Source organism: Mercenaria mercenaria, chromosome 4 (genome assembly GCF_021730395.1).
Source record: "Mercenaria mercenaria strain notata chromosome 4, MADL_Memer_1, whole genome shotgun sequence".
NCBI classification, from domain to species: Eukaryota; Metazoa; Mollusca; class Bivalvia; order Venerida; family Veneridae; genus Mercenaria; species Mercenaria mercenaria.
In genome coordinates, this window is record NC_069364.1 from 78642204 (window position 1) to 78658437 (window position 16234).

Consider the following 16234-nt stretch of genomic DNA (forward strand, 5'->3'; position numbering starts at 1 on the left):
CCAAGAAAAAAAGTTTAGCTGAAAATAATATGGACACTATTTCCATATTATTTCCAGTTTCTGGGAATAATCTGCAAACTATATGACAATAAACTGGCTCATAACAATCAGCATGTAAACACACTGACAATATTGTCAGCTTGTTTCCAGTGTCTGGAAGAAATCTGGCAGGAAAATGGCAAGAAACTGGAAATAAAAAACATAATTTCTATAATCGAATTGAATGAGTACTGAGATACCAGCTTGCATACAAAAACTTAAGCAAAAAATGCTGTGTGGAAAAAGGGGCTTAATTTTGGAAAAAAGCATAGTTATGGGACCTGCTTAGTACATGTCAGGTTATGACATTGAACAAGTGTGTAATTAGTTTCAATCTATAATTTTGTAAAAAAAAAAAAAAGAAAAAAAAAAAAAAAAAAGAAAACATAGGGGCATGTCCAATAACTTCTATTCTTTGAATAATCGAGATAAAAATTACATAAGTGACAATATTGTATGGATTTTCTGTCTGTCTCACAGTACATTGGATATAAATTTACTCAGAGCAGATTCTGACAATGCACTGGCTACACAATGGCAATACACTGGCAATATACCCATCTTAGCAATTTTCACAGTAAAACAAATATTACAAGACACCTTATCAAAATGACCGAGTGCTGCATTTTTCCCTCCAAAACTATATTCAGTTTTCAATAGTTTTCCAGCATTGATGGGCACATTGTAAAGGTACTTTTTCATCATTTTACAGTTACTTGTTTTCATTGTAACACAGATTCTGTCCACAACAAGTATTTTTGCTAAACAGATACAGAAATTTTAAAAGTCATGTATTTTCGCTACCCTGTAAAATTAAACTTGCAGATTTACCATAATCTTTGTCAAATTTCCTTTGGTTTCAATATTATATTATTCATAACTGAAATATTGCAAATCTTAATTGGTATTAAAATTGAGTCACAAGCAAATGAAGGTTTTAAGTCACATTAAAATTCGTATTAAACATTAATAAGGATAAATAGAAAAAAATATATACTGACACTAAACTGGAAACAAACTTCCCATACACTGACAATGGTATGACAATACAATGGTAATAAAGACAATTTTCCAAGGGGGAAATAAAAAAAATTAGTAACACTGAGTAGTAAGCGATATATTGGGATACTAGTCCATCTTTAGCTCAGTAGGTAGAGCGTCGATCTACAGATCATGGGGTCGCGAGTTCGATCTTAGGACAGGGCTTATGTTCTCCGTGACTATTTGATAAATGACATTGTGTCTGAAATCATTAGTCATCCACCTCTGATTCATGTGGGGAAGTTGGCAGTTACTTACAGAGAACAGGTTTATACTGGTACAGAATTCAGGAACACTGGTTAGGTTAACTGCCCCCTGTTACATGACTGAAATACTGTTGAAAAACAGCATTAAACCCAAAACAAACAAACAAAACTAGTTCATCTGCTACACTAATGTATACCCGCTGTTATATGACTGAAATACTGTTGAAAAATGGCGTTAAAACCCAAAACAAAAAAACACTAATGTATAAGTGCTCATAACTTTGTACTGCATAAAGGAATTTAGTTAAAACTTTAAATAATGAAGTTTGCTAAAGTGTTTCTCTTGTCCATGTAAGAGAGCCTGGCATGTTGTGACTGACTATACACTGACAATACAATGACAACACACTGGCAATATGCCAGTGTGTTGTCAGAAAAATATTTCCAGTTGACTGGCTGTGCACTGACAATACAAGGACAACAGACTGGAAAGTCCAAAAGCCGCTTGTTGTCAGTTGTGTATCCAGTGTGTTGCCAGATTGACATTGCATACCAGTTTGTTGCCAGATTGTTGTCAGTGTTTATTTCCAGATACCTCTATATAATTTAGCTCCTTCAAATAGTTTTATATGAAAAATCAATGAAATTTTGTTAAAACGTCATTACAAACATCACTGACAACAAACTGTATATGAACTGACAGCAGACTGGAAGTTAAATTTTACAGCTGGTTTTCAGGTCTGGAAATCAGCTGACAAGCACATGGACACATGATGGTTATTCAGTGGCAACACACTGGATCAGTTTATTGTCAGCTCTGGAAATAGGCTGGCAAGTAACTGGAATTTAGAGTATTATTGACTTGAAACACACTGGACATAAACTGACCACACACTGACAATAGGAAAGGTTTTTCATAAGGGCAGGCTTATCCGGCTAACTTAGCCCAGCTCGTTTCGAATAGACAGCCTGGTTCTTTAACGTGCCCAGTGTATAGCACTGATACACGCAAGGATTGCCTGGGCTCCTGACCAGTACACCTCTAGTTGGGTGGGAAACACTGAAAAGCGTTTCTGAAAATTCCCGAGTAGCTGCCAGGGATCGAACCGCGACCTCAGGATTGGAAGGCCAGTGTGCAAACCGTCCACGTGCTCTTATACAGAATGAGTCTTGCTTTAACCTTTACCCTGCTAAATTTCTAAAATGGACTGGTCCATCATTCAATTTGGGAAATACCATTATTATTCAAAGGGGGCAGGCTGCTCTTGGTCTACACTTGTCGCAAAGGCAGAATCTCTTGCCGTCAGCAGTCTAACGATTTAATCCATTGATTCCTCCTTTCCTGCTGAAAACTGGTACATTTCATTTAAGAAAATGCCAATTTTTGCAGAGAGATGTCTGATGTGGTGTCTTTATCAAGATATTCAGTTGCATTTTTATTACACTGTGGTTATTTTTGAAAAGATTCCATTACATCAATAAACGGTTATCTCTGCAATGTGGTTAAAGAAGATTTTTAGTAAATTGAAGTCTGCTGTTTTTCTTTTTAAAGTTTATTACTCAGCCTTAAAACATGCCATTTCTAAGACATTCAGACCTTAGTGTATTATGAAAGACTTAATAGAATCTGAGTACTATCAGTGTAAGACTGACCATGCAAATATTGTTACTGTTTCCAATGTTATTTGAAATTTGTTATTAAGATTTCGAAGCTGGGAAACCGAGAAATATTTTTTTCATCTTTTTATCATTCATGTACTTGTATGGGTATTGATTCAAACAAATTATGAAAAATATTGGATAATTTTTTAGGAGGCACTGTTGCTAGAGTTATTCCGGTACAGGAATATGGTTCTTGACTCTAGATACTATCTATATCAAACTTGATGAATGGAACATTAATGGATAGTACATATTTATTAATGTCAGATAGATATTACATGTTTGAGGTACAAATTCCTCAAGATGAAAATAATGATGTTTTAGTGCAATTATGACAGATACAGTATTAGGGATTTTCGGATGAAATATTTGAGCTGAAATGAAATTATTTTTAAATAAATCAGCTTCCATATAATTGTTTTGGGTATTTATTCCTTTGATGTGAAATTTGTTTAATGTGGATAAGGGTTTTCGGTACGTCTTGTTTGGAGGAAATGGAATTATTGTGAAACATTTTGAAAAGCTTGCTGTATTGGTTTGCATGATGAGCGGGGAACCAAATGAAATGCCGAAATTGTTGGCCGGCTGGTTGTTGTCCTCAAAGTCATATGATACAGATACTGATGATGATACCATTGGTTCCGATGTGGAATGTCCATTCGATGTAAGACATCAAAAATGTTTATGGACTATTATGTTTATGATGTACATCACTACCTGTTTGTTTTTGATATTACCAGAATGTAACATTTAAAGACATAAATCAGCTGTTTTATCAAGTGCAGTACTGTTATCGTGAGGATGATATTCGTTTTAATGATCAAAATGAATAGGTTTCCTCGTATATCATGCTTGGAATTGCATGCACAGAAATGCATGCACTGTCTGCACCTATTTATCATTATTAACATGATTGAATATAGAGATTTATATCTTTTTAAAGTATATTTGATCTTGATTTATTCTCTCGTTTGATTTTTGTATCTAATTATGATGATTTTTGAAGAAAATGATTGATACAAAGGGAAAATTGCCATTGGTATAAAAAATGCAAAATTCTCAAATTAATTAAATATATCAATAATCATATAGACAGTTAAATCTTTTCTGTCTCCATTCAGCTTGTTTATTTCTTGTTAAAAAATATATGGCAAATTCATGGTAAAATTTTTATTTTATCATAAATATTTGCTTTTATATTGAGTCTCAAGTTGATATAAATGATAAAACTTTTATCATACAGTGTTTTTCATGACTGATCTATTTATTTAAGAACATCTGTTGTGTGTGTAGCATGTCCTGTTTGTTGTTTTCAAGCCAAAACATGTTTCTGCAATGAAATAAGAATTCTGCATGGTGTCATCTTTTGGGAGCTCCATGATCTTTTGGAGACCTAAACCATCTGTTTTGACTTTCAGGATATAATTATGAGTGTAATTCAAACTTCTGTGAAAATCCAACTTTTAGACATGTGCTCAAATTGGCAGCTTACTTTTTTCATTGTCCATGTTCTTCAGCAGTAAAATCTATGTATATAAACTTGACTTGAAATATGAGTTGAAACTTGACATTGAGAAAAGATATTCACTATAGCACTGTACTTGACATTAAGCAGTGAATTTGTTAACATGACATTAAATATTGACAAATGAATGTTTATACAAAATTGTTTGGATGTTTTCAGTTTGACATTTTAGTTGGGAATTATCAGTCATTTTATATAGAACATCTAAAAATTGTTCTTGACATAACCATTATGCATCAACTTTTATTCATTGTACTTGACATTAACAACATTGTATGTTAGTGTGTGTCAGTTGGGTAGATGAATAAAATAAAAGTGGGGTTGGGAATAAAATTGACATTAACCAGTGTATATCACTGGACCAACAACAAATTTGATTAAAAATTAAACTTGACATTAAGTAAGTTATATGTATTTGTGTATTTTCAGGCACATGTTGTGGCTGCGTTTGAACAGAGCCTGTCCAACATGACCCACAGACTGCAGCATCTCACAAGTACATCAGAACAAAAGGTTAGCTCTTCTTTTAAATATATACATATTGGAAGCTGTTTGTGTGTCATTGATTAAAGTGCAGTAATTAACAGTTAATAAATGGATCTATAGCTATGAGCCTGTCTCATGTATTATTTACAAGTAAGATGGGCAGTCCTGTATTAATCCAGTATTCATAAAGTGTAGTCATGATCTCTGACTATTGGGATGTCATGACTACAACTCAGTATATTATACCATAGATCACTTGTCTCAGAAAGGAAATTTTGCAGATCAATATAAGTTTTGAGTTGAGAACTATCTAATCTTGTGCTTCAAGGTTTTAAGACTGGTCTACAATATCATGTTGATAATTTTGGATTCAGTGTAACTCAAACATCATTCAAATAAGCCTCAGACTATCTTCACAATCCTACCATGGTGTTAATTGAGCAAGTCTCTTCAAAATGATGTTAAATAAGCACATTTCCTCACAATCCCTTCATATTGGCATTGACCAAGCACATTTCTTCATAATCCATTTAAATTGATTTTTTTACTCAAAAATATTTCTCCTCAAGTCATGCAAGTTCATTTTCTTCACAATTCATGAACATTGACTAAGCACTTCTCTTCACAATTTCTTCAATTTCTTTAATCACAGTGCCTGTGAAATGATGTTAACTAGTCACACTTTTTCTCCATCCCTTCAAAGTGATCTTAACTAAGCACATTTCATCACAATCTCTTCAAATTGATGTTAACACAAATTTGTTAACAAATTGATGTCAACTAAGCACATTTCATCACAATCCCATCAAATTGATGTTAACACAAATTGATGTCAACTAAGCACATTCTTCACAATTATTTCAAATTGATTATAAAATTTCCTTATATGTATGATTAGCTCAGCAAGAAGAACTTTTGACTTGGTTTTATGAAATTCATTTCAGACAGCATTAAAGTTTGTCTTTTAAGTCTTTAAAACATAAGGAAGTTGTCAGTTTTTAATGGACCATATGTGCATATACAGGTGACTAATAAAATTATATGCTACAAACATATGTTCTGGGGTCTGCTAGAAACATCATTTCTCAGTGGATTTTGTTTAAAGAAGGAAAAATCTTTTCTTTGAAGTCCAATTCCAAGACATGTATTACAGGTGGATAGGACAGGTGATTGTTGAAGGGGCACCTGTTGTAGATGTCTTTAAGTGCATTATGATTTGTTCCATTGTACCTCTTTGTGGTTTCTGAAGATTCAAAAGTAATGAGGGGTCGCCAAAGTGCATGTCCATCTATTTTGTGTGATAGTAAGTCACTGAAAATATACTTTGCACAGGTTTAAATTTTAGCTAAGGCAAGCCTCTGCAGTTTGACTTGGACAGTTTTCAGGTTAAGTTTTTACCAAACCTTAAAGTTTAAAGTATGCAATGGACCTACATGACGGACTGAAAAGTAAATTTTGTTGCAGGGTTGTAAAACCAGAATTGTTCATCTTGTTTTGACAGAACTGTATCACGGTAATAGAATGAATATTTGTGTTGATATGTGAGTGGATGAGTCAGAGCTCTGATGGTCTGCCAGAAATAATGCGGTTGTCTTATTACCTCACAGATCAATACCAGTTTTTCCTCTCTGAAATTTATCCATACAAATATGATGGTGCTATCATTTTCCAATTGATCTAATTTTTTTGGTGATCATGCCAGCTACAGAGAATATAGAAATGTCTGTTAGTTGAATGAGAGTAATCATTGAAGAACCTTCATCATTTGCAAATTACAGAACAATCAAAATTGCATGCAAGTATTTCAAAGTATTGTTTTCAAATGGGAGCTTATAAATACAGAAAAATACGCCATTATTACAAAAACTGTTTCTGTTCGCATCTTGAGAACACCTTGACCTAAGGTCATCTTACTTGACAGGCACATTGCTCATGTGCAAGAGATAGCCCCTATTTATTTTGAGGTCTTAGGGGCAAAGATCAAGGTCACTGTGACCGTTAGTAAAAAAACATTATATTTTCAGAACAGTTTGATATAACCCTCAATTTTTTCAAGCTGTTTGCCAGTGAGAACTGATTGATGCCTGGTGATTTTGAAATGTGTCAAAGGTCAATGTCACAGTGTCAATATTAACCATTGAACCCTCTTGATTTTAAGATTTTAAGGTTTCTTAGTCAAAGATCATGGTCACATGTCATGTCCAAGTGGACACATGTGATTATCAGTGCTGGTTTTCTGTCAATAACTGCAGAATGCCAAGCACATTACTTCAGGGTAAATTTGCTCTGCACAGTGGTGCCCCTGTTGTCCAATGAATGTCAGTTCCTTCTATCTTTTACAAATGATTCTTTTATCAACCTAAGAAGTAAGTTTTTGACATGCCTGTCTCTCTACCTAAGCTAACTCCTGCATTCCCCCCCCCACCACCAGAGGAAATAATCTCTGCAGTAAACTTGATTAACTTTATCCATCTGCAGAACATTTAAGTGTCTTGGAGATGTCATACTTTAGTCTGAAATGAAATGTAACAGTATTGTTCTTCGTCTAGTACTTAGTAATACAAACATGAATAATAATTAAGCCATAGGATTAACTGTAAATTCTGTGTAAATCCGTTAGTCGGTAACAAGAATAACAGAAATTAAGTTGGACATATTTTGTCATAGTTTATTTCGTAGCCTGTCATTCTCCCTTAATCCTTGAGAAACTATTATTGCTACCCAGGGTTATAAAGTCTGTAAATGTAATTAGAGTTTATATCTGCTTATACTTTACAGACATTGCTTGTTCATTATTTTCCACTGATTTATTATTGAAAACTTTTTGTAACCCTGTGGTGTGTATTAAGGTCATTGGCACCATTTCATTATATCTACCACTTCACAGAAATAACTTAATTGAGCCTCCTTGAATGTTGTTCCATGTTATGTTTTTATTAGTAAGTTGAAGGTCAAGGTCACAGTGACTGTAAGTACAAAAAAGCTATTCTTGCTAAATATCTCGAGAATGCCTTGACCTACAATCCTGAAACTTTGCAGGCACATTGTCCATTGGCAGCACATGATCCCTGTAGATTTTTAGGCCATAGAGTCAAAGATTAAGGGTATAGTGACTGTTATCTTTAGAACCTCATTTTGGCAGATCCTCAAACTTATTTATTTTCAGGTCAGTGGATTGCAGGTAAAGGTCACAGTGACTAATAGTACAATAAACCTTTTCAGCTCATTATCTTCAGACCTACATTCCACATATTTGTCAGGCATATTGCACATGGGCAGTGGATAATCCCTATGACTGATTTTGACTTAAGTGGGTCAGAGGTCAATTTCTAACAGATTGTTAATGCAAAAACCTTTTTTGCAATATTATGAGAATAGATTAACTTGTGAATCTCAAACTTTCCAGGCACAATGTTGCAGTAGTTGGTCCAACTTGATTTTAAGGTCATAGGTTAAGGTCACAGTGGCTGTTAATACAAAAACCTTTTCCATTGATTTTCATGTTTTTTCTGAGAACCCTTTTGCCCAGAAATTATTGCCGTCTTTTGAATCTGACTGTCTTCAACTTCTGAATCCCTCTAGTCTTTTAGTTCCCAATGACTAGTTTCTTGATCAAATGGAGACCAAGACTTGGTGTTTGTTCTGCAGAACCCTATTTATTAATTACACACATCCCTGCTATACAGTACCAGTTTTATATTAGATAGAAGCATAAAAAGTGAAATCCTTAAGAGTTTAGTATTTCTAAGAATTTTAGAATAAACCATTATAAGAAATGCCCCTCCAGAGATGTAAGTGTGTGGTAATTGTTAAAGCAGGTGAATAATTAAACAGCCTCCAAGTCACAAAACATGCAGTTTTACTGACAAATAACAAATAGCAGACCTGCAGTTTGTCTAAGATCTAGACAAAATAATTCTTATTGTAAGCATCTCTTGTTTATTCTCTGTAAGGGAGGTAAACACTCACTCGGTTGTAAATTTTCATTGATTATTTTAATATATCATTTTTGTGTTTAAGTGCAGCAGGTCACATCCCTGTAAGATATATTTTGATTACGAGTTTACATTTTTAGGTTTGAAGGGCAAAAAAGTATAGTATTACTCCTGAAAGCTGACTGTCTTCTTGGAAGTGGATTTTTGTGCCCCCACCACTCAGTGGAGGGGGCATATAGATTTGGTCTTGTCCAGGCGTGCATCTGGAGTTGTGTGCGTCTACCGAAAAGAAGTTTGTGACGTGCCTAGCTCAAAAAGTATATCATATAAATTGATGAAATATGCATGAGTCTTTATCATGATATAAACTTGCACACCTCCTATTTTAGTCTGGCTGCACCCCCTATTCCCAGAGTTATGGCCCCTGAAATAGTAAAAAGTGTACATTTTCACCTTGTGACGCACCTAGCTCAAAAAGTGTTTTATATAAATTAATGAAACCTTGCACAAGCCTTAATCATGGCATGAACTTCGCATCTTCTATTTTGGCAGCCTGAAATAGTAAAAAATGCTGACTTTCATCTTGTGACACACCTAGCTCAAAAAATATTTGATATTAATTGATGAAATCTTGCATGAGTCTTTATCATGATATAAACTTTCGCACGTCCTAATTTACCTCTGGCTCGCCATCCTATTTCCAAAGTAATGACCCCTGAAATAGTCATAAATGCACATTTTCACCTAATGACGTGCCTAGCTCAAAAAATATTTGATGTAAATCAATGAAACCTTGCATGAGTCTTTATCATGATGTGACCTTGCACACTTGGCATTCTTCTTGAGATTTTAATGCTAATTACAGAGTTACAGCCCTTGAAATAGCCAAAATAGTGGATTTTTTGTTTGTGATAAGTATATTGCCCCTTAATTGTGACAAATGTACCAGTCGGGGCACACCCTGTGACCTACACACACATTCTAGTTTTCATAAGATTTTTGCATCTGTTTTTCTTGAACTATTGTCTAAAAAAGACTAGATGTCCCTATGGTACAATGCATTCTGTTCTAATCATGTACTGTGTGTGTTAACTATGTTCCTAATCAGCAAACCTATTTGTTTTGCTTTGCTTAAATTGTGAGAAATGTTTCATCTTGATCTAAAACAACATACTGCTGGACTGCTAAAATACTTAATTAGCGGAGTTCCTGAAACTCTGATACCCCATGTGGTCTACAGTGGTTTAAGCCAGGAAACAGACCCCAGCTCTCCATAGGTCACAAGTTGGTAAAACGCTTATTTCTAAGCAAACATTTACCCACTTACTTTCACCTAGAGGATGATTGTGTTACTTTCACCGAAGCTTGATTATAATGATAAGGAACGTTATTTGCCAACATTACGCTATACTTTGTAATATACTTTGTAATATACTGGTCGCTTATGATAACTAATTATTATAGCAACATTTGTGATGTTTCCCGATGATTGCTTTATGATGTAATACATAGGAAACTGACATTTCTTTCTGGCACTTTACAAGTTTGCTGTGCCGTTTTGTGGAATTTAGACTCCCCAAATTTTTACGGTTTTTATGTGGCAGATGCAGATTTAATTTGTTTTGGATTGGCATACAAGATTGTGCAGATACTCAGGTTTTTCCTTTGCAAAATTCTGAATTTATTTCGGATTTAGTTTAATTGGGAAGGGGTTGGAGTACATTTGATTCAACGATAAAGGAATTATACAGATCTCCCGAAGTAATGAAATACGTTTAAAAACATAAGGTGAGGGTTTTGTTTTTATCTCTGATAAATAATGAAATTTTAAAAAAAGAAATAAATACGCGTTTGTCAGTTTTATCTCTTAAATTTATTGAAAGTTCCAAATCATCTATTATTCTGGGACCAGTTGAATTTTATGGTTAGATAGTATTTTGTACTGCATGGAAATTGTTTGAAAGATGTTTGAAGATAAATTTTAAAGTTCTCCAGTGCAGTAAATGCTTAATTTAAAATATCCAATGCCCCTCTTTCAGTAAAATATTTTGTGTTTAGATGTTTACTTCAGTGTAGAAAATCCTCATCAAATATATTTAACCTTATTAGATATATGAAATATATGAATTAATTGTGTATACAGAGCTACATTCATTATTAAATGTCATGCAGTTACAGTCCATTAAAAAAAAAAAAAAAACTTCCAGTTTTTGTACACATATAAATATACTGTGTTTAGTTATAATACATGTATTGAGTGTGTACTGTGTGTACAGAATTCATGGTACTGTTAAAACGTGTAAAGTAATTAATTTTATGAATTAGTTATGTAGGTATTGTTCATATTTTGAGTCTGGTATTCCTTTAATTGAAAATGTTATTTGGCAGTTTATTTTGTGTAGTGAAATAAATGGGTAATTGTTTCTGCAAAGCAGGAAGCTATGAACTACTAAAACCTATTTTTGTATAGTGACAATTAAGATTTTATAATTTTGGAGTACCTTGGTTTTTTACCTCAATAGAGGCAGTTTCTATTGTTAAAATATGAAGCATGTATTAATACATCTGACATAAATGTGTTTTTTTCCTGTTTTGAAGGAGAGGTAACTGTGACCCTCTTGAATATCATGTCCAGTTTCTGCTCTTACCTGCAACCAGGGCAATGTTTAGTCTCACAATTGTTACAACAGTAACAAAATTAAAATAGCAAGGATGAATATATTTCTTTGTGTTCCAGAAAAGTCATTAACATCAATGTTCGTTTACAAAGAAAACAAAAGCCTGTTATAGTTTTATTGCCAATTACTCTTAGATTTCATTCTGACATCATTTAGTATAATTCTGTTGGCAGGAACCTTCAATAAACAATAACTATGCAGATTATGTTCAGAGTTATGGTCCTTTAATACAGATTCTACATGAATTCTGCTTTAAATGTAGTCTGTTTTAGGCAAAGCCAATATCTCATTGTGTACCCCACTAAAAAGAGTGAATTTTGTAAAAATGAAAATCCATATTTGAAGAATGTAAAGACTTAAATTGTGCCTCATTTCTTTCTTAACCATTTACCAAAAGAATAGAAGAGTTGTATCTCTTTCACTGATTTGGGTTTTTGCTATATACTTTCATTTGATTCCAATATAAAAAACTTTTTTGTATTTTTTATGATATTTCTGTATGCATAAGAAGCCTGGGGAACTGGATGCTGCAGACTGTACAATAATTACCTTTCGAAGAAAAAACATAATATGGTGGCTGCGTCAACAAACTGCGGGATTCCTGCTTTCCTCATCAGAATAAAGGAAACTAGCTATCTCTTCTTCAATGCCAAAATAAATATTTGGAGATGAGCAAAAAATAAATAATCTGTAATCCAGCTTTATATAAAGATACAAGGAAATTATGCTGCGTAATAAAGATGTGGTGATAATATAGAAGTCACTCAACTTGCTCTGTTTACAGGAAGCAAAAATCTGAGAATATCTTTGATGTTGTCTTTGGAAGTTAGAACACAAATTTGTTTTTAGTCTGATTAGAATGAAAACTATAAATTAATAGAAATTCTCTCCTTCTTAGAAATATTATTACCACCACAGACAGTGTGTATGAGAGCTATATTGAAGTCCTGTATGTCTGTCCGTTCGTCTATTGGTCTGTCCCTCCATTATTCATGTCCAAAGGTATATCTACAAAACTCTAATGGTTTTTCAAAAAAAAAAAAAAACTACTCGGGTGTTCCCTGTCAAGAGGAATATGACAAGGTCCAAGCATGGCTGAGGTCACATGGTACAAGGTCAAGGTCACACATGGAGATGAAGAGTCAGATAGATTTTATTTCATGTCCACTCCAGATCTTTCTAAATGGCTGGGAAAAAAATTAAGAGAACTTGCACCAGTTTTTAACCTCATCAAGACAGGGTGCAAAGGATTTACCTTCCCATTTTGGGACAGAAAACTGTTGTTAATGTTTTGTATGAGAATTTATCATAGGCTTGAGATCATAAGCCTCCAGTTAAGGACCAAAATCTTCCTCACTGTATGGACTCTAGATGTTACCGACATTTAAGCAAATCATTGAGTTATCCATTGAACCAACTTCCTAGAAATGCTGCAAAAGTAAATTCAACTTCAGAAAGATCTAATATTTGTTCCATTAAAATGGTTTGGCAATGACTCCTGAAATCTTACTATATCAGGCCATTTTCCTCTTGTATACATGATGAGGAAGGAATATTCTATCTAAATTCATGAGAGATTGTTTTCCTATTTACATATATTATTGATGGGAAGCAATGTACATTAACATTGGTGATGTATATCAGTTAGGCAGGGGCTTCTCTAATTACAAACTGTGGTGGCTCCCTGGACAATACACATCTGTTTTAGTAGATTGTAAAAGTAATAAGGAAGTAGCACATTTTCCCATAATAGGAATATTGGTTATTATATTTTTTATACAATTTTCTAATCAATACCATAATGTGTATTATGATCTTTTGCAATAAAATCTGTGTATCTAACTGGAGACATATTTGGTTGAAATTGAATTAGGTTTACGTTTGTTATTGAGTCACTTTCCTGAGGAAATCCAAGTCCTGGAGTCAGATCCCAAGTTAAAACTTATAGCATACATAAGTGATTTAACATTTTCAACTAAATCACTGTTCAGATCATTGAAAACAGTATAATAATTATGTGTTTTCCAGTGTCATGACTTTTCTGAGAAATTGTTTTTTAAAAAAAGTTGTTGTTTTTATGCTCCCGAAGGGAGGCATATTAGTTTTCAACTGTCCGTCCGTTCGTTCGTTCGTCACAACGTTAACTTTTTGCATGAAGGCACTTTTTTCGCGAACCACTGCACCCAGGACCTTCAAACTTCCCATGCTTATTGAGTACACGACCCCTATTGACTTTGGGGTCACCAGATCAAAGGTCAAGGTGCTGCGGGGGCATTTGTCACCATTAGTGACAGCTCTTGTTTATATTTGAATTTTTGTAAAGTGATTGTAATGTCAATTTTTTTTTTCTACTTTCAGGACTCCGAGTTGAATGAGTTACGAGCTACAATAGAAGCACTGAAAAGGCAAAGTGGTTTAAGTGTGCAAGAACAACCCCTGAATAATGGCGGCAGTTCGGGTCGTCGCCACACGACCCCGGGGATGCTGGGTAAAGACTTGAATGCTCATCATGCTCAAGGAGGTAGAGTGTTTCATACACTCCCAATGCCGACTGGTAAATTCTGCTACGCTCTTTCTCACTGCCATCACATCATTTATACTTTTTCTCATCTATCGCTTTGCTTTGCAATCCTGTAGGATCGTTAAGCTGAGTTTGGAGACCAGTCTTGAAATGAGAGCTTGCCATTGGCTAGTTTCAAGATTGTGAAAAGAACCAGTCAATGGTAGATTTGAGTTTGAGACTGGTTCTCAATTTCTGTTGATACTTCTGCAGCCGGATGTCATTGTTGCTCCTTTTGTCTAATAATCTTATCATTGTTACCTAGCTTGGCCCCCTTTGCTTAATGTATGCCTCTTGTGTTGTCTGTACTAATGCTGGGCCAGCTGAGCAGTCAATGACTAAATTACATGGTCTTACTGCAACATGTTTCATAGTGTCTTGTTGTGCCACACAAAGCAGAGCTTCTTTGCAGTGCAACAACAGCACTGAGTCATCTATCACTGACCAGACTATGCTAAAGCCTTGGCTATGCAAGCAATGCAAAATATTTCCTTTCTGTGACATTTTTATAGCATATATCTTCAAAAAAATTCAGACACTGATGGAAGGGCCTCATTTTAGGAAACTCTTACGAGGCCTTGCAAGAAAAAAAACTATTTTGCATTTGTTTGTCACCATCAAGCTTTGTCTGAAGTATATTATCAGCCTTTCCATTTCATTTTTAACATGTTACATAAAACACAAAGACATAATTCTGAAGTGAAATATGATGTCTAGACTGAAATAAGTCCATCATATGTTAACAATGGTGGAAGGAAACATAACTTATTTTGAAATAGATTAGTGTGTTTTTTGAGGGCATATTTCATAGAAACATTATGTGTTATGACAAGCAGAACAGCTTTAGAGGATGTGAGTGGTTGGAATTAAGACGTATCCAAGTTGTATTTGACAGGAAAAATAATATATTTTGTTGGAAAAGGCATAAAACTGTTTATTAGACTAAAGCAATCTAGTAAGGGCATTCAGATTGTTATTCACCGGGACAGAAGCAGTTGACTATTGTCTTTAGCTTGCTGTATATCAGTAGAACACTGGCTTGGGGTGCAACACAGTATTATTTACCAGACATTTAATTACCTCCCCTGATTTCTTGTTTCTGGCTGTTCCTAGGCCAGCTAAATTATATTCTTGGCAATGACAATAACCTGAGAATATAGGCTAGTTCAAGCCCTGTCCACACAGTTACTCAAGCCCTGTCCATATGGTGATGGCAAATATTGACTGAGAAGTAGATAGTGTGAATATGATTAGATATGCTACAAATGCCTGAAGAATATGCCTTAGTATAAGAAAACATTTTTCAAAAAACAAATTTTTTCTTCGCTTTTTTTTTTCAAAGGAAATACAGAAACTGCAGGCTAAGAAAGTGATTGCAGAGAGATCTCTTTTTGCTAATCGGAAAATTGTCTCGTATTATTAGGTCTACTTATAAAGAGTAGAATGCTGGTAATTAAAGGGAAAAAAACTCATTTCTTGAATAATAGTATTCCAAGGTTAATTGTTGTAATATCTCTGTCAGAATTATGATCAAGACATCAGTTTTATGAGCAAAAATTAGAGAAAACTTGTTTGCTTCTTTATGAAATATCACACATCGTAGAGAATAAGGACTTGAGAATAATGATCTAAAGGAATGTCTTCAATTTAACTTCTTAATTTAGAACTTGGTACAGTTGTACTTAAAATGCCACTCAAATAATTTCAGGATGTGAGTTTGTGAGTCATTAACAAATTATGAAAATCATTGTAGCCTGTACTAATTGTAATGGAAGTCCTTCAACAAATTCTGAACAAATTGAATCTTTCATACCTTAGCATAGGGCATTAACCTTTAGCCTGCTGGCGGCAAGTGGTTCAGCCATTGCGACCAATGGTCTGCACTGTTCACTATTCATTTAGTAAATTTTCATTGAACGCCCCTTAGAATAATAAGTGGTACTGCTGAAATTAAATGATTGACTAGTCCATTTTAGAAATATAGCAGGGTAAAGGTTAAAGAACTTGACAAGATACAAAAAGTTTAAAGTTCATTTATTTACAAATGGGCCAGATAAAACTTGTAAATTTTCAGTATCAGAATTAGAAAAAAACTTGCAGAT

At 34.1% G+C, this 16234-nt stretch overlaps 1 protein-coding gene across 1 annotated transcript in view; it reads left to right on the forward strand.

Moving 5' to 3' along the window:
- LOC123552244 (neuron navigator 3-like) overlaps positions 1 to 16234 on the forward strand; it is a 227660-nt gene that overhangs the window by 192486 nt on the left and 18940 nt on the right. Inside the window, exons 15-17 of the mRNA XM_053542290.1 lie at positions 3403 to 3612; positions 4903 to 4986; positions 13931 to 14126. Of these exons, the coding sequence (XP_053398265.1) occupies positions 3403 to 3612; positions 4903 to 4986; positions 13931 to 14126 (490 nt within the window). The remainder of the gene's footprint in view (positions 1 to 3402; positions 3613 to 4902; positions 4987 to 13930; positions 14127 to 16234) is intronic.